This window comes from Ambystoma mexicanum, chromosome 4q (genome assembly GCF_040938575.1).
Source record: "Ambystoma mexicanum isolate Mex_15411 chromosome 4q, UKY_AmexF1_1, whole genome shotgun sequence".
Lineage (NCBI taxonomy): Eukaryota > Metazoa > Chordata > Amphibia > Caudata > Ambystomatidae > Ambystoma > Ambystoma mexicanum.
The window spans coordinates 649,426,464-649,450,591 of NC_090928.1; the positions used below are offsets into that span (position 1 = coordinate 649,426,464).

The window sequence follows — 24,128 nt, forward strand, 5'->3', positions numbered from 1 at the left end:
TATACTACCATCTCCAAACTAGAATGTATTGGTGCGGCAGAACAGCATGCATGGATTTTGTGTTTTAGAGGGCGGAGAACAGGAGGCAAGATATGGATATTTTGCCACCTCTGGTAATTTTTGGTTCTAAGTGCCAATCCCTGGCTTCGCTCTAACCATGAATGTTCTGGCTCCCCCTCCTATGACTTATCACCCCAACTCCCACTGAGGATGCTTTCACATGGGGTAAGAAGTAAAAATGGCTTGCACAACACATGTATGCATAGTCGAATGGGAAACCATTAAATTACAGAAATGCATTCGGTAGGGTTAGGCTTAAGCTTAGTTCCCCACTCATCACTCAAAAGTCAAACCAGTCAATAGAGTTGTGGAGCTGCTACTGAAGGAAACGTTAAATCAGTGTAATGGTAGCAACGCTGCCTACTACTCCCTTTTCTCACTGACTAATTTCTAACAAATATGCAGAAACATAGCTTTCAAATTGCCCCCTCCCGAGCCTGAGAATCTCTACAAGTCCTGGTCTTTTAGCTTATATCCTTTTGCTGTCACATGCATGACTTGTGATTTTATTTTCCCACTGAATTCAGTTTTCGGTCATATTTCTGCATTTTAAACACAAAAAAAGACTGATTTATTTGGGCCGTTTTTGTGTTGGCTTTAAAATGCAGAAATAGCACATACTGCCCCCTCCTTCCTCACCCCCACTCTGTGATGCTGATTCTCTTGTTCATCAGGGGGTTTAACCCCTACTGAACCTCTCATTCCCCCTTCCCGGCACAACACATGCATCCTCCCCACACATATACGCACACACACATACAGAAAGACACTCACCTTTCACTCCCGCAACGACTCCGCTGGGTCTCATAGTGCCAGCCAGTCCCTGCGCGCACTTGTGACATTTAGAAAGACCGCTCTGTGCGGGCACGGAGTGGTCTTTCTAAATCGCTTTTTTTTTTCCTTTCGGGGGAAAAAGAAAACTACATTTTCACCTAAAACGATAAATTAAGGTCAATAAAGTAGTAGAAAGAAAAGTGAGTGCTGAAAGCCTAAAAGCAAGGACGGACTCATCATACCACATGACATGGGACAACACAAGAGCTCTGTAAACTCTCCTTCGGTTTATATTTATAGCCATAATGGCATGCTTCAAATAGACCATTCTGATAACGCCACCTGCTCTTTTTATTTGTCAATGACCCTCCATACACAAGTTGATTTTGTGATAATATCACACTGTTCCACAAATAAAGAAACATACATCACATAAATTGAGTGCAATTGTTTTGTTGAAATGCTAGCTGTTTGACTGAGTAACTGCCGGCTATGTAGAGTTTTGACATTCAGAAGCTAATGTGTCATCTCCCCTCTTCACTAAATCTATCCACAATCACCCTGCTAATTAACCAAGCAAAGATACACTGTCAGGCTCCAAGCCGCCCAAACTGTGTTCTTTGATATAGGCTATGTTTAGAGGCAAGAAGTTCGTTTTGTCGCCAACTGCATGATTTATAGCATTGAAAGAGAAGGGTCCAATAGAGGCAAGGCCTGCCGGCGGACTAATCTGCTACTGATTAAAGATGGTATATTTTCACTTTCTTGATTTCTTTCCTTCGTTATTTTCAATAACAGCTGTCTGTCCCCTCTTCGTTTTCTGTGGTCTTCATTTTTGCAGAGCAACCTCCCAAATGGGTACCCATACAGAAATGACCTATACGATTCTTAGAAATAGCTTATAGGATCTTGTGAAAAACTAGTGGGATAATGGCACAACAATAAGAACTTTATAAGCACACATGACATCAGATACTTACTGAATTCTTATAAAATTTTCTAAGTTGGAAGGTGGATTTGTGGATTTATGTACCGTCCTAGAAGATTCTGATAAGATCCTTAAAAGAAAAATCTAAAAGAAGTTCTTTTATGGATAACTTGAGAGGCTAACCTGGAGGACTACTTTGTCCGTGTGCAATCCATTGAGGGTTAACGTTTAAATGGAACATTCAACTTGAAATAAATGAGGAAGCAGGCCATGCATGTCTTCAAAGAGAGCAGGTAGGGGAACAAAAAGTCTCCCGACTTATGAATTTAGACTCTTCTACCAGTTCAGGTTTAACATTTCCTTCAAGGAACCCAATGATCTAATCCAATTAACCGCAAGCATGATTGTCTATTCATGCCTGCATGTAGAGAAATACATTGGTCTAACCTATCATTGAGTAATGAGGTATTGTCTAACAGTTGGCATTGTTCCTCTAACCAAATAGAGAAACAAAAAGGCTCCCGGTCTACTTTATCTAGTCTGGAGGAATTTGCTATATTTCAAAAGTTTAGGTACACACGACCACAGAGCAGCCACAATGTTGCAAAACTGGAAAACGAACATATAAAACAATGAAGCCATGATAGAGCAATGCAATGACAAAACGGACTCTGCCACACCCACACGCTCAGCAAACTGCTTCCTATTGTGCAAGAAATATGCATAGTCCCCGTTCATGCGGTTTGCGCCTGTGCACGCTGGTCAATTTGTTTTGCTTGGACCATGGGACATATCTCTGGCAATGACCATGTGCACTGTTGTGGCCAGGGCTGGTGGAGTTGTCCCTTGTTATCATCGTGCTTGCCAAACATTGATAAACAATGGCTTGCATTAGATCACCTGGGAAAAGTGTTGCCACATTTAGAGCGTTTTGTAAGAAGGCTCGAGGCTGTTGGTGCGTTCCTTCTAGTGACAGTAAATTAAAGTTCTCGAAAACTCATTAATCAATACAGCCGAAAAAAGAGACACACACTGAGGCCAACGTAGGCAGAGCGAGACACCTTCATACTTTATATTTCACGCTACACGACGGTACCAGGAAAAACGTTGCTTTCTTAAAAAGCAAGGGAAACAAAACTGACAAGCACGCTCGTGGACGACGGCGGGTTCATTTCCGGCTGCAGGTCAGCTGCTTTGGGTCAGCGCGGTTATGCTCTCCTCCACCTCCGACAACTTCTTCAGAATTCGGCTCACTGTGGCCTCGTCGAACTCCAAACACAGAAATTCAGAATCCTGCAAAAAAAAGTGGTAGAAAGACAGAACACCTTAAAATAGAAGCAATCAAATTGACTGTACTTTCTTTTTACCCTTTGAGCACAATCGGTATTGTGGAAGTTTTCATGCCAAGTGGACAGGCCACGCAAACACACTTTTTAGTCAAAAAAACAATGCAGGTAACATTCAATCAAATCAAATGCAATATTTGATTCGACTTTAGAGCTTGAATGAATACACAGCGGGACTAGCTATACTGTTGGCATTTATGGCGTTGGGAGATCAATTAGTTTTAACTCGGAAGAAGATGACAATTCACAGTAGCACTTCTTTTCTCTCACATTTTCAAAAAAACAAAAGGACACAAAGGCATAGGAAGAAGACAAAGGAGAAAATCAAAAACAAAAGAGATAAAGGAGAAACAAAAAGACAAAAGGAGAAAGACAGGAGGGAGAGAGAGAGAGAGAGAGACACATCAAGGGAAGAAAAGGAGAAAAAGAAAAAAACAGTGACAAGAGATGGCATAGAAAAGGTGACGGCAAAGTAAAGAGCAGGGAAAGAAAGCCCAAGCTGATCAGGAAGAGAAACACATTCATGTATTCCCACTGCCTTTTTTGATCGTGCATTCTACTAATTCACAACTTTTTGGAAGGCCAGCACCTTCTAGACCAGGGGTCTCCAACCTTCTCACTAGCTGGAGCTACTTGTAGTTTAGGGCCAATAGGGGAGAGAGCTAGTAGTGGGTGATATTGGAGGTGGGGATGTTCAAAATCACAATTTGTACCTATATCTCTGAAGGCTCTCATAATAGTAAAGAGATGGAAAAGATGGCCTTCCCAAGTCTTATTATAAATGACTATGTCGTCATTATAAGCCCCACAGAAATCTTGTCCATAAGCTGTTGGAAGTTGGGGGGTCTCCATGTAGGCCGAAAGGGAGGACTTTGAACTGGAATAATCCCAGGGGTGTTGAGAAAGACGTCTTTTCCTTATCAGGTCTATCTACTGGGACCTGCCAGTACCCCTTCGCTAAGTCTAGGGTTGATAGGAAGGTGGCATTTCTGAATTTATCAATCAATTCATCGATGAGTGGCATAGGATAGGCATTGAAGTCAGAGATGGCGTTGACCTGTCGGAAGTCTATGCAAAACATCCAGGAATTATCAGGTTTTTTTGACCAACGCAATAGGGGAGGACCATGAGCTTGAGGAAGGTTCCATAATACTTGCCCTTATCATTTTGCTCACTTCCTCAACCACTATCTGTCTACAGGCTATTGGGAGTCTATATGGTTTCAAATGGACCACTTTTCCCTTTGGAGTTCTGATATAATTATGAGTGCCGTGCACTCTCCCTGGTTTCTCGCTGAATACATTGGGGAATGTTATGATTAAATCAATTAAGTCTTCTTGTTGTTGACTAGATAGCTCTTAGGGAAATTAATTAAAAATTATCTATTTCCTCTGGTATCAAACAAGACAGTATCGAGGCAGTGGCTTCGGAAGGATTTTCTTTCCATTCTTTTAAGAGATTTAAGTTGTAGAGGTGGGTCTTTTGTTTCCTGTCAGGTTCGGCTATCTTATATGTACAGATCCCCGTTTGCTCTAGTACTTCATATGGGCCATGGCACTTTGAGAGAAGTTTATTTTCAGAGGTAGGTAAGAGAACTAATACCCTTTGTCCTATTGAAAAAGATCTTAGGTTTACCTTCTTGTCATAGGTGGACTTTTGTTGTGCTTGGGCTTTTTCCATGCAAGTATAGACTAGATTTCGAACAAGTTTCATATACTCTCGCAATCTGGTAACTGTTTGTGAGAGGGGAATAGTTGCCTCTTCTCTTTCTTCCCAGGACTACCGCATCATGTCTAGGACATCCCATGGTTCCCTACCATAAAGGAGCGTGAAGGGAGAGTATCCAGTGGACGCATGAGGGGTCTTTCATATTGCAAATAGGGCCCAGGGAATCATGCAATCCCAGTCGTTTCCGTGTCTTTAGTGTTTTGTTAAATCCTTCTACAAATCCATCCATTTGGGGGTGGTAAACTGAGGTTATTTTTTTTTAAAACCTTTATTTGGCGTTAGAGGCAGAGTGTAATGGAATACATTCTGTTTCATTTAGGAGACATAATACACAGAGGATTACATCAAACATTATCGAGGGGCAAGTCAGCATACAAACAAATATTATATGCATAACGCATCAGGAGGTCGTACATACAAAAGAGTAGCGAGAATCAATCAGTAGAGGGGTGGGCTGCTAGGTGGGATTTAAACTCGAACCATATATCTTTCGGGCGGGACGTGTGGGGTAGTGACTCAATGTAAAGTTCTTTGTTATTCTGGGCCCAGGTGAGCGCCACCAGTCACGCTTTTGTATTAGGCGGGGTTTTGCTCGTCCATCCCAGGAGAATATATCTTTTCGCCAGCATGCAGCCAATATTGACAAATGAACTATGGTTTTCATTCGAAACATTTTCCCAGACCAAATAATGCACCTAGAGGGGCACGGGGAGGGAAAGGTCAACAATTCTCGATACAGTTTCTAGAACAGAAACCCAAAATTCCCCCAATTTCAAACAGGACCAGAACATCTGCTTGTGATCTGCCTGAGGGCAGCGGCATCTAGGACAACAATGCACAGCAGTCTGGTTGATTTGGCCAAGTCTCTTGGGGGTGTAGTACAGTTCATTCAACAGCTTAAATTGCATACACCTAAATCTGAAATTGAGAGATACATTCTTGGTGTGTGCGCACATACGCTTCCATCAATCATCCGAAAATTCAACCCCAATATTCTCAGACCATTTGGACTTTGCCTTTGGGGACTGGGGTGCCCGCTTATGAAGTAGCATTTTGTATAGTGTGGAGAGTATCCCCCGCCCACCGCTATAGTTGGCTATATAAGCCAGTTCCTCTGTTTCAGAAGGTTCTGATGGGAATACCGGACATCGCGCAGAGACCGCTGCCTGCAGCATGTATTACTGCAAAAGCTCGACCCCCTCGCTAGTATGTCCCTGTCGCCAAGTCAATGGGGTGATACATTTCTCATCCAGGAATAGGATAGCCGTCGCCCTGTACCCCAAGCGCTCCCATCGGGCCTCCAACACAGCGTCCCATGAGGGTCTGAGCCCCAGGGACCTCCACTACGGAAGCCATTTGTAGTACAGGTATGTCACTCCCTGTGTGTCTAGAATGGAGCGCTCAGCGAGCAACGTGGAGGCCACCGGGTCAAACAGGCACTCGTCCTTATAGCTACTGTCCATGATTAGTGTCCTGAGATCGGATCGGCCCACAGCGAGGCATTCAAGTTTGACATGGGGGGGTGCAATGTTGTATCATACCAATGGGTGGCGAACTGTGCCTGTGCCGCCACCCAATACCATTCAAGATGTGGAGCTTTAACCTCCCCCTCCCCCCTTTATCATAGGAGTGCATCATGTCGGTCCATTTATTTCAGACCGTCCCTGAGTGCAATAAAAATTGCGCGCATTTCCCACGCAGCCTGGAGAAGGTTTTACGGGGCCAGATTGGGACGTTGGTGCAGATGTACAAGAGTTTTGGCACCAGCACCATCTTTATCAGAGACAGCCTGCCCGCCAGTGTGAGCGGGAGTGTAGCCCATCTAGCCAGTAATGTATTTTTCGGCAGCTAGGTGATTGTCTTTCAGAAGGGAAGATTTCGTCCCTGAGACTATCATCCCAAAATACTTAATCTTGTCAGAGGACCATAGTAGAGGGTATGAGCAGTGTTTGTTTTTTTTTAGTATTGTTCATAAAGGGAAACATCTCTGATTGTGTATAATTTATTGTGAACTCCGAGAAGCTGCACAGAGGAATTAGGTCCTGAATGACTGGATCGAGGTTTGGCTGTGGGTTTCTCACATATAACAGCACATTGTCAGCGTAGAGTGAGATTATTTTGGGTGAACCACTGAGGCGGATCCCGCAGTGTCCATGGCTGGCACAAATCATATCCACCATTGGTTCAATGGCAAGGGCGAACAGGATTGGGGTGAATGGGCAACCTTGCCTAGTGCGCCTGCCCAATGGCAAGGGTTCGGAGAGAAGCAGGGAGTTGGCCATGACTCTGGCTGAGGGAGCTGAATATAGCAGTTTGATGAAGCATAGCATGTCGGGACCAATACCCATCTTTTCGAGCACCACCCATAGGTATTCCGAAGAAACCACGTCAAATTCTATTTGCACATCAATTGTCACGGCCACACCTCCGCACCGGGGTCTATTCTAGCAATCACGTTGAACAGGCGCCTGATGTTCAGTGAAGTGGACCTGCCTGGGATGAAGCCAGCTTGGTCCACATGGACCATATGGGGCATCAATGGGAGTAATCTATTTGCAAGGGCATTGGCATATATTTTTGTGTCCACATTCATCAGTGAGAGGGGTCTGCAAGATCCACACTCGTCGTTTGGCTTGCCCAGCTTCAGCAGAATAGTGATAGTGGCTTTGCGCAACGTCGCAGGCCACCTGGATTCACAGTGTCCCTCTTCCCATATTTCCAAGAGACAGGGAGCCAATAGTGCTGTATGTTCCTGATAGAAACCGGACGGATGTCCATCGGGTCCTGGGGCCTTGCACCTTGGCAGGTCAGAAATCACTGCCATAATCTCATCCATAGACAAAGGGACCTTGAGGCTCTCCCTGGTTTGGCTCTTTAGGCGTGATAGGGCTATTCCCTCAACTAAGAAGTGTATGGCCTATGCACCATGGTCAGGGGCTGCAGCATAAAGCTCTCTGTAAAAGTCTTGGAATACTCCCAGTATCTCCTTGTCCCCCCATTGTGGATCCCCGTCTGTATTAATAATGCAGTCCACCTAGGTACGGCCACGCTCTGCCCTTGCCATCACAGCCAGAGCTCTCCCGGGCCTCTCCCTTTCTCTGTATTTCTTAGATGCAGGAGGATGTGAGTAATAGCGTACTTCCCTAAGGGCATGGGCCTCGAATTGATCTAGTTCAGTATGCATTTGGGCCAGTATGTGTGGGTCAGGGGTATGAGAGTCCTCCTCCTCCAGAGCTTTGAGTTTAGTTTCGCATTTTTGGAGGTCAACCCTGATGGCTTTCAAGGCCCCAGCCTCTCTGGCGATCGCCATGCCTCGGATATAAGCCTTAAAGGCTTCCCACCTTACCCCGGCAGTGGTCTCACCTGCCAGGTTGCATAGAAAATAGGTTTCTATATCCGCCTTAATTTCTGCCTTTCTTTTAGCGCTTCCGATTTGAATCGCCAGGGCGCTCCTAGGTGCCGAGGGTTTCCCAGTATTCAGGTCCAGCACTACTGGAGAGTGGTCGGATAGGGTGCGGGGGAGGATCATAACTCCTACTACCCTGCCCACCAGTGTTCGTGACAGTAAGTAAATATCAATACATGAGGACGTGGCATGAACCATGGAATAATACGTATACTCGCACGCCCGGGGATGTAAAAGGCGCCATGTGTCACTCAATTCTATGCACTCCATGTGAAACAGGAGTCGATGGGCTGCCCTCGACACGGGTCTAGGGACCACACTCGTCCTGTCTATAGCATGATTGAGGATCAGGTTTATACCCTCGCCCCATAGGATTGGAATCCCCACCTACCCAGCGAGGATTGCAGGCCACTGCATCATAAAATTCAGGATAGTCCACGTTTGGGCCATAAGTATTAACCAGGAGTATTTCCAACCCCTCCAGGAAACAAAGAAGGATGACATACCGCCCCCACGGGCCTATATGTTTATTTTTTAACATGAATTTCACTGACTTGTGTATAAGCATCATCATTCATTGTCCTCTGGATTGGGTTGAATAGAATGTAAAGCATCTGTTCCCGCCCCATGTGGGTGCTAAACCCTGACATATTCCTTCCCCAGCAGGGTTTCCTGTAATAGGACTTTCACCTAGTGTCTGCTTGCGTAAGCAATCACCTTCTGGGATTTAGTGTAATTGCCTAAACCCCTGATATTCCAACTAATTATTGTTCACCCCATTGGCCACGGTGATCAAAGTTAAAGGACGCTCTGGGGCCTCCTCAAAGAACCGCTTGTAAGAGCGAACATAGGACCCACTCCACCGATGCACTCCGCCATCAACTTATTTTGTGAGGCTAACCAGCGCAACAGGTGCTAAACACATTAGCGGGAGCTATAAAAACCTTAGCTCCCTCTTCGCCCTCCCTCACTGCCCACCTCAACCTGCAGTGTGAACCTCCCCCCTTTCTCCTATTTCCCATCACCATACCCCGACCCATACAACTGTCGGGATACGGGGCTGGTAACTTAACCTTAACAAGCAGCTGCTATGGGGGCTAACTGCTGCCACCTCGGCCCGTCACAACAAAGGCATTGGAATCTACTCATGTTTCAAGTTAATGTTGGTGGCATATCATCATACAGGTATATCTAAATACAAGTGCCATCAACAAATATGAACTGTATGAGACCACTGTCGGTCGTTCTAGGTTTGGGCCTCAATCTGGGTGTTGTTCAATAGCACTGTTCTCTTCCTGGGCCAGGACCGGTATGTGTGCCTCGTTGAATTTGACAGCCTCGGCCAGGACGGGGAAGAAATAGTGTGCCACAGAATAGAAATTTCAGGCGAGCCGGGAATAGCATTCTATATTGATGACTCAGTCCCATAGCATTTTCTTCCCTCCCAAAAATTGGCGCTGTTCCTGTTGCACTGAGAGTGAAAAGTCTGGAAAGATGCAGATAATTTGTGAGCCCATCCGCAGTTCCTTGTTGTATTTGGCCAGGTGGAGGAGATGATCTGTGTCGCGATAGCTGAGGATTTTGGTAATGATGAGCCTCGGGAAGTCCCCAGGTTTTGGCTCAGGGGCCGGGGCATGGTGAGCTAAGACAACGGGTGGTCAGCCAAAAGATCTTTGAGAAGAGCCTCCACCGCAAGTTCCATGCCACCTGACAGTGCGTCCTCCGCCACCCCGACTATTCAGACGTTGTTCTTCCGTGACCTAGATTCTATATTGTTGCATTTATTGTTGACCATTTTCATATCGTTTACCAGAGTGGCCATCGTACCCTGGAGGTATTGTACTGTGTCGTCCATTGTTACAATTCTAATTTCTGCTTCTGTTATGCAGGCCCCCTCCTTCGCCAGTTGTGAATGTATAGATGCAACATTAGCTGTGATGTTGTCCACCATTTCATGCACTGCAGCAAAGCCTTTGGTCAAGGCCTTCATTATGTGGGTGAGGTCCATCAGTGCCGCCACCGCAGGCTGGGCTTGGTCGGATTGGGAGGATGTTGATGGGCCCGGCCTCCCCTTGGGGGTTGCTATGGTGAATTTGTCCATTGCTCCCGATTTCTTTCCCTCCTCCTGTGCCTCTGGTCATGAGAGGCACCCAGCGAAGAGGAGCTGGCAGGAGGTCACTCCTCGTCTGCCCACCAGTGCGAACAATAGTCCTCCGGTACAGCTCAAAGAGAGCGCCTAGTATATATGGCGGGTGCACCACAGCAGCCCGCAAGGGTCCAGGAAGGAGATTTGCCCACTGGGTTTGTACATGTAGGCGAGGGCTCAGCCCGGCCGCAGTGTTCCTTCACTGTCACTGGGGGCCAGGAGCAAAGTATCTAGAAGTGTACCGTTGGTACCCCGGCACATGCACAAGACCCCAGATGTGCACTTTGGCAGGACGCACATTGAGGTAGAGGCCAGAGCCACCCTGCCCATCCTTGATTGCTTTTTCAGCCCCATCAGTGGCAGCACTGTGATCCCCCAGGGGGCCTTGCACGCTGCATGATTAATTATTGGTGGAGCAGGTGCAGAGGATTCAGGCACCACCGGGGGTCCGGAGGGACAGGATTGCAACAAGGGGAATGTGTTGCAGATGCAGCAGAGGGTTGGTGTAGAAACAACGGGGGCCAGCGGGCCGCGGGAGCCACCCCTGCTGCAGTAAACCAGGATGTGCAGAGGAAATCCCCACAAAGCGGGGGCATCGCCGCAAAAGGCGGCCCGACACCCAGGCAAGCGCTGCCATACTCACCACCCCACGGAGAGTCACAGGCGGGTTTGCTGCTCTGTTTCCCCCAAGGTGGCCCTTCTTCTCACACAGGCGGCGCTTAGCCCCAGTTCGAGCAGCAGCAAGGATGTCGCAGAGGCAGCGGTCCGGGCGGCGCCCCCCCACCAGCACATGTCAGCAAGAGACTATATTGCAGGTTCTGCGTGATGGAAGTGAGAGCAGCATACTGCAGCGCTAAAAGGGAAGGTACCATGTCCTCAAGAGACTCTATATTGCAGGTTCTGCGTGATGGAGGGGAGAGCAGTATACTGCAGCACTGAAAGGGAAGGTACCAAGTCCTCCAGAGACTATATTGCAGGTTCTGCATGATGAGGTGAGAGCATTCTACAGCGCAACAATGGTAATGGAGGTGAGAGCAGCACACTACAGTGCCGGAAGGGCAAGGACCATGTCCCCAAGAGAGACTATATTGCAGGTTCTGCATGATGGAGGTGAGCGCAGCATTCTACAGTGCTGCATGGGCATGGACCATGTCCTCAAGAGAGACTATATTGCAGGTTCTCTATGCTGGAGGTGAATAATGGAGGTGGAAGCAGCAAACTACAGTGCTGCAAGGGCAGGGACCATGTCCTCAATAGACACTATATTGCAAGTTCTGCATGATGAGGTGAGCGCATTCTGCAGCACTGCGAGGGCATGACTGCGTCCTCCAGAGAAACTATAATGCAGATTCTGCACAATGGAGTTGAGAGCAGCATACTGCAGTGCTGCAAGGACCATGTCCTCAAGAGAGACTATATTGCATGTTTTACATGACGGAGGTGAGAGCAGCACACTACAGTGCAAGGGCTGGGACCACATCCTCAAAAGAGACTATATCGCAGGTTCAACATGATGAGGTGGGAGCATCTGCAGTGCTGCAAGGATATGACCACGTCCCCAAGAGAAACTTTGTTGCAGGTTCTGTATGCTGGAGCCGAGAGCATCATTATGCAGTGGTGCAAGGGCAAGGACCCTGCCCTCAAGATAGACTATATTGCAGGTTTTACATGACGGAGGTGAGAGCAGCATACTGCGCTGCTGCAAGTGCAGGCACCATGTCCCCAAGAGAGACTATATTTCAGGTTCTGCATATATTTCTATATTTCTCAATTTTCTCTATTTTTCTTTGAAGATGGAATGATCAGTGATCGCTGACTGGAGAGTTCAAGGTGGGGTATGAAGTTTTTTTTAGCAAAATATAGTGGTACTAGCCAATAGGAGAGAATACTACAAATGATTTGCTGGCATAGGGAGAGCCAATTAAGAGGCTGTCAGGATGGGGGCCTTGGGTGACTCTCCTCTTCCTAGTCACATTATTGGTGTACAGTCTCAAACTACTGCACCCGACGGTAATCCAGTTTACATTGCATTGGAATAGTCCACTCTAGAGTTGATAAGTACTTCCACCACTCAGATGTGATCTTCCTTAGAAAGAAAAGGGAAGTTAAGCTTGTTGAGTCTAAAATAGGAGCTCAGAGATACAGAATTTGAGCTTGATTTAGACCTGCTTCCTCTTCTTTGATTGGACAGAATGGCTGGAATGTTGTCCAATCGGAAAAGCAGGGCACAGGCCAGCCAATCAGAAAGAGCAAAAGTGAGGTCTACTGACGCTGTTGGACATTCTGCATGCCCTCATTAGCCAAGAAGACTTCAGTGCCAACAAATCAGCTAGCCAAAACCTATAATTGTTTTTAACTTTTCTTTCGAAGGAAGCCAAACAAAGATGTGTAGACCTGTAGTAGCTCGAAGAACTTTACTCGCAAAATTACTACTGTAAACACTGATTCACAGAATTCCTCATGAACAAGCCTTTCTAGTCCAGAAGCACAGTTTAACTAGAGATGCCAAATGTAATGGGATTTTTTCCCCCTAAAATTGGAAATTATTTTTGTACAATGTAAACAAAACAAAATCCATTATAAGATTATATATTGATTTACAAAATGTGGAAGAATGAAAATGTAAAGTGTTTTGAAAATTATGAAATGCATATAACTAACAGGGTGCCCACTGACAATCTTCAGGGGTGGTATGCAGCACAGGTTTCTGCCACTGTTACCAGAGGGACACCAGGGGAAGCGCCATTACAATTTCAATTATGAGAACCGCTACTCGCATACACCTCCAGAGTCGCTGTTTCCAGCAAACAGTGCATATGGTGGCCTTAGTTTTCAAAACTTAGAACAGCAGTCTGACGGCAATATTGCTCCAAAAACATTGCAACCCATGCACACTAATTGGTAGTGGTACAGTGAACACAAAGTTGCAATTAAACGTATGAGTTTGGAGACAAGAAAACTTCACTTTTTCATTTTGTGCTCCCACATCCCATTCCAACCCCCTCAATGGTGACCTTCTTAAGTATTATTACACAAGTGTGATCAGTGCAATGCTGTCTAGTTTTGTATGTGGGTCTGGCGATGTCTGCGTACACCAATACATTATTTAAAGATTGCAGGGGGACCGTAAAAAGTTGATGTACTTGACGCTGTTGCACAATCAATCATAGAAAGTGACATATTCATGGGCACAAATATTTCCCCCCATTCAGTGTAAGGGGAAAAGAGACTTTTGAGAAACTCCCCCGCTCTTATAATTTCCCCTCCCCCTGAACTAAACATCACCAAACGTTCCAAAGAAATGTAAAGGGTCTGAAATGTTTTGTTTGGAAAATTTGGTGAGGAATAGTCCAAGGGGAGCGCAGTTGTAAAGCACCCAAAAAGGGCTCATCCTATGGAAACAGCAACTTCACCATAACAACACAGCCACTAACGTGCCTGTGTGATATGCTGCAGCGGTTGTTGGCAGGACCTACATATTTTTATATTTCTCCATACATATTTCACCATAAGGGTGTACATTGGCTTATAACAGCACTGCTTACAAGGTTGTTTCTGGACGCATGGCTTTCGGGCATGCACCCAAGACTGTACAACCTCCCCAAAACCATCAGAATACTAAACTATAGTATGGGTGAATGCATTCCTGTAATGTGATGTGCTGAATATGGGCAGGGCCTAGAGTTTTACGAGTAAGGCGTACGGGCTACTGCCTGCAGCCATGCATCCAAAAGTCTGCATCCTGCCCACAACCACCTGAGTGATGTGTGTAAGTTAGGGTGTATCCATAGGTGCGGTATGCCTCACTTGTTCTGGCCAGAGGCTAGACACCTAGCTGTATATTCATAGTATTACAGTATGTGGTTGTGCAGTGGCCGATACCTCCAGTGCTTATAACTTAGTGCTTGGGTGCATGGCCTTCATCCATGCACCCAAGACTGTACACACTCCCCACAATCATCTAATCGACAATCAATAGAACAGGTGTATACGTGGGTATGACATGCTGCAGTGGTTGTGGCCTGGGCCTACAGTCTTGGAAGTATGGCCTTTGGCCTACGGCCTACAGCCATGCATCCAAGATTCTAGGCCCAGGCCACAACCTCTGCAGCATGTCACACCCATGGCGGCGTTCTATTCAGTGGCACACCCATAGGCAAAAATAATATAATAACGACATTTACTCAATTGCAATGGTCGCTAACACCACGCCTGTCCTTACAACAGTCTCAAGGTGCCTGTACACACCACAGACAGAAATACTACCCTTATGAGTCCACTCATTTTCTGCATGTACAAACATCATGAACAAGGTGGGCATAGACAATACATCATTGACACCTGCCGCCCAAACAAGTACATTTTTGCAGACATCTCATACTCGCTGAACCTTCCCAAGCACTGTAGGACATCAAAGTAGTTTCCAAACCAGCATTTCCGGTGGCGAATACATCATTAACAACTGCCGCCCAAACAAGAACACTATTTAACCCATCTCTTACTCTGTGAACCTCCCCAAGCACTGTAGGAAAGCAGAAAAATGTCAGAAACAGCATTTCGCCTCTGGTGGCGACGGCGCTGTCTTTGGATCCAAGATGTCGGGCGCAGCCACACATTCTGACGCACATCACGGCTTTCTGCAGCCAATTGTCGAAGATGTTGCGTGTCCGCGGTCACGACGCCACCCTCCTGGCCAATCGGTATGTTGTCCACGGAGCGAACAGGGAAGTGTGACTGCGGAGCGGACATAGATCTCACTAATTTATTTAGACATATTCTTTAGTAGTTTTAAAGGAAACTAGTGGACGGATTGGCACCAAATTTACAGAAGCACGCTTTCGGGACCAAGCCCCTGCTGCAAATTTGGTAAAAATCCATCCAACGGTTTGACCTGTAGGCGTGCGCAAAGTTTTTCCCCCATTCAGTTTATAGGGAAAAAGACGTTTTGGGACCCCCCCCTATAACTTTTCTCTCCCTGCACCAAACATCACCAAACTTTGCAACAAAAATTCAGAGTGGCACGTATACTTTTTTTGCAAAGTTTGGTGAGGATTCGTCCAGGGAGAGCAGAGTTATAAGCCGCCCAAAAAGTGCTCTTCCTATGGAAACAGCAACTTAACCATAACTACACTGCCACTACCGTGGCCGTGTTATTTATTTTTTATGTGGAAACTTATCCTTTTGAATATTCAAATGACCGAGATGTACAGAAACTAAGGTATGTTAGCTTCCACAGCAGCTTACATTAATGTAACATTTAGCAATTCAGCCCAGCTGCTACTGTACGGTAGTATACACCCTTTGCCATAAGAGGCAAACCAAGAAACTATTCTTAATGCAGCAGGTTTATCCAGAATATAATCCTGTAATTCTTTTTATTCGGATACTACAAACAAAAAACCCCTCCTCCGACATTGATTAACCGGCAGTGAACACTGACACTTGGACTCACACTGTCCCGTCACAGATGACATTGGTTTCCAGTTGCGCATAGCGTGCAATTGACACTGGCACATAGATAGGAATGCATAAGGTAACCCATTTCACACAAAAAAGACAGTATGCAAACGGGCGAGAGATCTTGGTTCTGGTGGTACCAATTGTAAAGCAAATTCGATGCATCAGGTGGATGGTCCAAGGCATAAAACATTGCCAAGATCCAGAACATGTTGATCACATGGCATTCAGAAGACAGACTGTGGCCCCTGTGTTTGTACATCTAACTGTTGGATGTCCCGCATGGGTTGGTAGCGAGGGAAAAATTCACTTACATTCCCTTAGCTCAGATCCTGTGCAAGTCTTACATAACACAGAATAGTGCCATTTTCCTTATAAAGTTATACGGCCAATGTGCCCTAGAAAACAGCACTGGTTCTCTTTACTAGTGCAGTGTATGAAAGAATGAAGAGGTGGCATTTCCCCTTTTCTAGCCTGTACACTAGCACAACCTATCCCTGAAATGGAAAGCCATTGTGTGTATGATGTCTATATTAGAGAAGACCTGTATCTCCATGCGGCAGCTGTGTTAATTCATCCCAAACACTGGCATCCTTATTAAGATACTCAGACTGCTGACAGCACGTGGCTTCATTGTGCCCCAATCAAGTGCCAAGATGGCAGCGAGTGACTCCTAGACCCTGAAAAGGCAGTACATAACGTGCTCCGTCTTGAGTGTCAAAGTGTGGAACTTTGGCAGAGAATTAACTCCTTCTCCATGGAGTTAAGCAGTTATGACACTACAGGCCGATCATGTGGTGACTTGATGTTGCTGGCCAATGCGAGAGCCAAGGGATAAACAGACAACTTGAAACTAAATTGATGTTCTTGATTAGTTGTATGAATGTCAGAACAGGGATTAGGGTTCACTGACCCAACAGTTATGGGGTTAGAAACGGTATTACAGTCTGTCTGACACCCAACCAGATCCTTAATGTACTTTTGGAACTCCATTTTTCACACTCTGCCTTTGTTCAAGGCCGGCTCATGGGCAGATGAAACCGTCACTCACAGTCTTTGGAATGTATAGTGTCTTGAACACTCCTTTCTTGGCATGTTCATGGGGTTGGCAGGCTCTCACGCTGGTGGTCCTGGACTCTGCTACCAGTCACCACCACCCAGAACCCCAGGTCATCCCATGGGGGCAGGGATGGGTTAGGCACCAGGCACTGCATACATAGTTTGTCCCCAGGGTACTTGAACCTTGCTCCTCCTAGTTTGTTCTTAAAGACACTCTCTTTAGGGCTGTTTTAGAAATTACCTACGCTAGATTCTTGTATCAAGCTTATCTTTGGCCTTCACTAGCCCTTCTCCGACAGCTTAGGTGGACTCTCCTAGTTCTTTTATTAAAGGACTTTTCATCCAGGCCTTGCTCCCCTACTATCTTCCTTGAGGTCTTTTCCATCCTCATACTATTTGACTCTCCTTCCTCTGTGTCTCTACTTCTCCCCATTCATTCCCTTCCCTCTCACACTTTGTGCTCAGAACTTAGGCCTCGCCTTCTTTCCAATCTTCATTTCTCAATGTTTTCTTTCTGTTAACACTCCTTCCTCTATCAGCAGGTATCTTCCTTACATCTACTATCCTTTCTCTTCCATTGCTGGTCTCTTCCCAACCTCCTATCCTTTCACAATTTATAAATGTTCCACTTCCTCCATGTCCCTGTGGTTCCTTCAGTTCTTCCACCTCTTACATCTGTCTCGTTCTCGCTCTCTTTCCCTGTTAATTTCCTGTTCTTTCCCCTCCTACTTTCTTTGCTCTCTCTTTTGATGTTCCTCCTCCCCCTCATCTGCACTCACTTTCTGTATACTTCACTCCTTCCTTTTTCTCTATACCTTCCTTCGATGCTTCTATCCCCTGCAACACCTCTCGTTGCTATTTCTCCTGCTCCCCTCTGCATTCTCTCACTTCCTCTGCTCCAAACTCTCTTACCTCTAGTCTCTGCCTTTAATGTGGCTCACTTTCCAAACTAACTTCCAAAACCCACACCTCTGTCCGGATCACGTTTATACTCAAGCAGGGTTTGTTAGTGCAGTAGTTTATCCAGAAGCGAAACCTATAATCTTCTTGTAAGGGTGAGATTTGCGGCAAAATGTGTGGATCGGGAGTGGGCATTGGGATTGGTGTACACTTAGGCAGCCTACAATTTCCCCACATGATATCCCTTGTGCAGTGCAATGCCCTGTAGATCCAAGCACCCAGGCTATGTAATCGCTCTCCGCCATCTTGAAGTCAAGCAGCATTTCACTTCCAGCCACCTGACCAGATGATGCCATTGTTGTGGTCTGTTGCAGAATTCTACTGGTCGTAGGGTCTCTGGTTTCAGAGTAATGGCAGGTTGACTATGGGGCATATATGACTAGGCCACTTCCACTGTATAGTGTAGACAGACCCCTTATTCATTGACATTGTGCGTGTGTACTATGCATGTGTGGGTTGAAGGGTGCTTATCTGAGCAGCCTGTCCCACACATGCACAGTTTAGATGCACAGCTTTGTACGTGGCAACCATATGTTTTTAAACTGCTCCGAATGGATCCTATCACTGGGAGACCTGGAGAAACACAAGAAGTGAAACGGATCATCAGACCAACTGAGGTGGAAGAGAAAAACAAGGCCTGTGGGGGGAATATTATGAAGACCCAAGTATTTCCATACATTTGTGGAGCCTCCTGCACAATCTACTGCATATGTCAGTGAGGGGGAAAGATGTAAAGGACTATCTGTGAGCAGGCTACTCCTGCCTCTCCCCGCCAACTGTTTTTGTTGTATAAGCGGATTATAAATAGTCCCCAGGCTGTCCCCCGTCACCCCCAGATTTTTTGGGTCTCCTACGCCCCTGCGCACGTGCTTCTCCAATTGATGCTAGGCCTGGTTTCCGCATACGCATTTTTGCACAATGCTTTATCCCCAAACTCGCATCAAGCTGAAGAAGCACAGCGCCTGGTGAAGGCTCGGCGCAAAATTCCTTGTGAGATGGGTCCAAGAAAAAGCTGCTTTGCGCATGGAAGCGGCCGGCACAGGTTGGCTTGGGGGATAGGGCCAGGGTTGCATCCGGATTCACGCAGGAAAGCAAATTGGTGACTAATGCTAGGAAGGAAATGGGCTCCCAGCTCATGTTGCGCGCTATGTACGTTCTCTCGGCCAGCGGGTCCCTTTTTCATGTTGCACGCTATGTACAATTTCTCGGCCAGCGGGTCCCATTTTCATGTTGCACGCCATGTACGATCCATTGGCCAGCGGGTCCCATTTTCATGTTGCACGCTATGTACGATCTCTCGGCCAGCGGGTCCCATTTTCATGTTGCACGCTATGTACGATCTCTCGGCCAGTGGGTCCCTTTTTCATGTTGCACGCTATGTACGATCCATCGGGTCCCATTTTCATGTTGCACGCTATGTACGATCCATCGGCCAGCGGGTCCCATTTTCATGTTGCACGCCATGTACGATCCATTGGCCAGCGGGTCCCAATCTCATGTTGCACGCTATGTACGATCTCTCGGCCAGCGGGTCCCATTTTCATGTTGCACGCTATGTACGATCTCTCGGCCAGCGGGTCCCATTTTCATGTTGCACGCTATGTACGATCTCTCGGCCAGTGGGTCCCTTTTTCATGTTGCACGCTATGTACGATCCATCGGGTCCCATTTTCATGTTGCACGCTATGTACGATCCATCGGCCAGCGGGTCCCATTTTCATGTTGCACGCTATGTACGATCTCTCGGCCAGCGGGTCCCATTTTCATGTTGCATGCTATGTACGATCTCTCGGCAAGTGGGTCCCTTTTTCATGTTGCACGCTATGTACGATCTCTCGGCCAGCGGATCCCATTTTCATGTTGCATGCTGTGTACGATCCATCGGCCAGCGGGTCCCATGTTCGATTCAAAGCTTGTGTTTCTTTCCCAGGCCATCTGCTGCTTAGGATTACCACTCCCTGCCCTGCCACCTACAGACTAACACACCACTGCACTTCAGGGAATCCCCTTCAACACAACTCCCTCTGTGACTGTGTGCAGGGGAGGCTCTCAGTCATTACCTTAAGAGTGTTAGAAATACATTTCGTGTGAACGCAAAACACCTCAACAAAAACACTTCATTTGGACTCGAGCGAAGAAACAGTTAACGTTGTGTTGATTCCGACTTACTCTACACAGTGATGTGTTGCAAGTCAGAGGTACATAACATGCTAAGCATCCTCAATGCTCTTCTACTCTCGATGCCCGTGACAGATTCTGCCCCAGCCCTGCTGTCAGTTGCTATAAATGCCCCACATTTCCTTGTTGGCCAACTCGGCTCGGGGCCCCTCCCCATAGATTTACACCTTGTGGAGCGCCTCCGTTCCCCCTCCCCCATAGACTTACACATTGTGGAGCGCCTCAGGGCCCACTCCCCCAAACGTACACATTGTGGAGCGCATCCCCTGTCGCTCTCCCCCGCTCATATAAATGACTGGCGCATTGCACATCTTAAAACTGTAACAAATGTGCAGATGTAAATGCAAGAAGCAGCCAGCTGTCATACTATCCCTGAATCGGTGCCTAAAATCGCGTATGGCCATATAATGCATGTATTGTTTCAGTTGCAATGAAAATACCGAATATTAAGGAGATGAAATCCAACCTCTGCCTTCGCCTAGAGCGCGCAACCTTTTTCCCAAATGTAACCCCGAGCTTCTTGGCCTCTCAAATTCAAGGAAACTCGCTCTATCAGCACAGCTTTGACCCCAAGACTCGATCTTAATTTTCCGCCTCTGCGGCATTATTAGCCCAGAGAATGTCTTCATTTAGCAGAAAGGGAGGAAGGCGGTGCAGAGTATAAAATGAGCGCCCAATTGAAGATCTGTCCCAAATGTTACATTCATTAACTCTGAAATCAAAATCCAATAACCATGCAACTACATAACTCCATTTTACCACCCAAAGTACTCTACAGAATCTGCTAAAATGAAGCCCATGCCCGTTTAAAAACATAGAAAGGCGTGTGAGTTGCTTGAAAAGCACCTTGGTTAAACTGGTAAAATAGCTCAGTGGGTTGCACGCATGCTGCAGACCTTAGGTACCAGTATTAAAATGTAGCCTGCCAGGATAATGTACCAGTTGCATAGATCTTTGCAAAACCTGTAGGTGAAAGGATCTGATGCCAGCATGATAGCCGCAATGGAATGTGTGCAACAACTCTGAGGGTAATGTCTCTGCTACAGAGATCCACCTGTTACCCAAAGGAGGTTGGCCCAAGGCCAGTAAAGCAGGTTTAGGCGCCTGCTGCAGGAGCTGCATGCTACCTGCAGATCAGATCACAGTTTACAGTGCCCACAGGGCAGACTTTCAGTTTTCTAAAGGTTGACAACCTGCATAACTCTGAAGTTGGTAGTAGTAACGGCTATTGCTACAGAATTTGGATCCCCAAGGTATGAGAATGTTGTTCTGAAACTGAGATGCTGGTGCGAGGGTATTTTTCTTGCTCCACGGCTGCTAGCACCAATAGAGGTTCAAAATGACCCCCAGGAAAAGGCAGGAATGAAGGACGATTTGAAGTAGTAAAAAGGAACATGTCTATACAATAAATATGCATTTGTCAGAATAAATCAGGTATAGAAATAAAATGCATTTAAACGGATGTAATGGCTTCAACTGTGTTAAAATGTACTGCTTAACAAATATATGTGGGGGTACTGGCCTACATTGGCACAGCCAGCATGCACAGTTTCTTCACACATGCAGAACACTGGCGTGTATTCTGGGCAAAGACATCATTGGTTATTTATAACGCGCTTAATACCCATAGGTTTCTAAGCGCGGACCCGGGGATCGAAACTGTGTTGCTCCTTGTCGGCTTGCTTCCAAAGTGAGCACGTTGCCGCTGAGCTATCTTCCCGAGACTGCCCCGGAAGATTCTCCTATGCATAGTTGGTGACATGGCACCTATTGAATTATTTCACGTTTTACTTACCAATACAGATTATTATAAGCTGTGTGTCTTTTTACCCCTTTTTTCACAGAAAGTGTGCTGTAAAATGAACAATTTTAACCCATTATTGAAAAATATTCTTTTGCGGACATCGCTGGCTCCCACTCTGTGGAACTCACTCGCACATTCGACACACGCAAGACTACATGGCCTTCCGTAAAGCTCTAAAAACCTGGCTATTTCCCAGAAAAGATGACTAATGCCCGCCGAAACTCACCGCAATTATAGAAACACAAGCTCAATGAAAATAGGCTCCCCGACGCATAATGCTGATCCTGAGAATAATGGCCCTCTGATCATACAAATCATAACTTACTCCGGTCCAACCTGTGAATCTACCTCCGAGTACCTCTACAACGAAACATGAGAACGATTACGTTCAGCTCATCCTGATCCAGAAAGTAACCAGGACCAGTGAGCTCCAAAGGGTACACCATCCACTCCCGACACTCACTTCTCCTACCACCATGCTCACTTTCAGCTTTACACCAACAAACAACAGAATGCAGCTATACCCCTCAATCAATTTCAGCCCAGCTGCACACATATGAACAATTCTCCATGAACACCTCAGCAACCTGCTAGAACGCAGCTATACCCACGAAAAAAATCAGCCTATCTGCACACAAACTTCCTACATAGGCCTAATGACGCCAGAATGCAGTCTCAGAGACCAACCACCTGACTACACGCATTCAATTGATCTCTCACTACCACCACACCTAGTGTTAGTGCTGCCACCATTACGCACACATATTGAGTGCACCCAAGCACTGTATTTTATCCTACTCTCTCGACTGACCTGGACTATGGTCCCTGAGGGTGTTCAACCTGCAACCACTTTGAGATCATACAAATGATATATAGGGCTCTATTTAAATGCCAAATAACAATATAACAACACCCAGGAACCACCCTGTTTGGTTAAGGCTATGCTTGGTCGCTCACACACATTCACTGGAAATATTGATGTCCCTCCAATCAAATAATTCTCCAGCTGCCGCTACCTAAGGAGCTGTACTGGAATCCCTGCACGAGCACACTTTAGGCACTGTGGGAGATGTATACAAAATACACCCTGCGCTCCAAATACATTTCAATATGTTTCTAAAAACATGAATAATGGTTCAAACTTAATGAAGCCCACTATAGGGCTGATTTTACTCAATTTCAATAATGTACACAATTCAACAGTTATTTGTGCATAAGGTGTGCGTTCTTAAAATACATTTCTCAGTACTGCTAGAATTGTGAAGTCAATATTATGTGATTTTCCTTCTGCCAAATGAATGATCCTTTATCGAAAGTGGCCATCCCAGACCTACATTCCATGCATACTGCTCCTCCAGCCAATGAACTTCAAACTGACAGTTGGCTTATTTTCTCTGTTACACAAGAACTGTGCAGTGTGTGTGTTTCCTTGCTACTTTAACTCTACATCAACTGATGAACTCTATGGGGCATCTAAAGCTAGTGAGTTGGACCATCTCTTCATAATATTTTGAGAGTCCAATAAAAGAAAGAACTCATAACTTTGTGGGATTGGAATAACTGAATTGATTATGTTGAGGTGGTAAAATGCATCGATAGCTAGTCAATTCATCTAAACCAATTCCATCTAATACCATTCCATAGAAATTTTTCCATCTAAAAAATGTCCATCTATTGCTTGTTTTTTGGGGGTAAAGGGTAATTTTTGTTCAGGTGTATTTTAAAAGGTAAACGGGGGTTTGGTGGGGGACCCCCCCAACCCCCAAAATAAATGCATTAGATGGACATTTTTTAGGTAGAAGAATTTCGATGGAATGGCATTCGATGCTATGGTTTTAGATGAAATGACCATAAACCAATGCATCAGCACAGCCTTCTTCATTAGAGGGTGGTCACACAATGAAATTCATTGATGAATGTCTGCATCTTTGGGGTCTGTCTGTCTTGGGTTGGAGATATGCCCTAGGAGGCGGGGGTCGTTTTGTGAAGCCGGAGAGCATTATTTTGGGCGGGGTGCGCTGCTTAGTGGCTCTATGCTGCAGGTGGGCTTCTGGGAGTGTCTGCTGTGGCGCATGTGGTTTATCTGAAATGGCCTATTCTACTTTCACATATTAGGTAGAAGGGTTTTTTCATGCTTTTTTAAACCCACAATAACACTGATGGCGTTTGCTAGAAGAATAAGAGCAGAAGGAATGTTAGACTAAGGGCTGATGGGTATTACCCAAATTGTTCAAACACAATTGTTCGAATGACCGAATGTCAAGGGTCCGAACTGACCTTTG

At 46.0% G+C, this 24,128-nt stretch overlaps 1 protein-coding gene across 2 annotated transcripts in view; it reads right to left on the minus strand.

The window, feature by feature from the left end:
- Nucleotides 1-2,806: 2,806 nt before the first annotated feature.
- Nucleotides 2,807-24,128, minus strand: part of COMMD1 (copper metabolism domain containing 1) — a 963,648-nt gene continuing 942,326 nt past the window's right edge. For both annotated transcript variants that reach the window (XM_069608220.1, XM_069608219.1), the window contains one exon: nt 2,807-3,055. In XM_069608220.1, the coding sequence (XP_069464321.1) occupies nt 2,948-3,055 (108 nt within the window). In that variant the 3' untranslated portion in view covers nt 2,807-2,947. The remainder of the gene's footprint in view (nt 3,056-24,128) is intronic.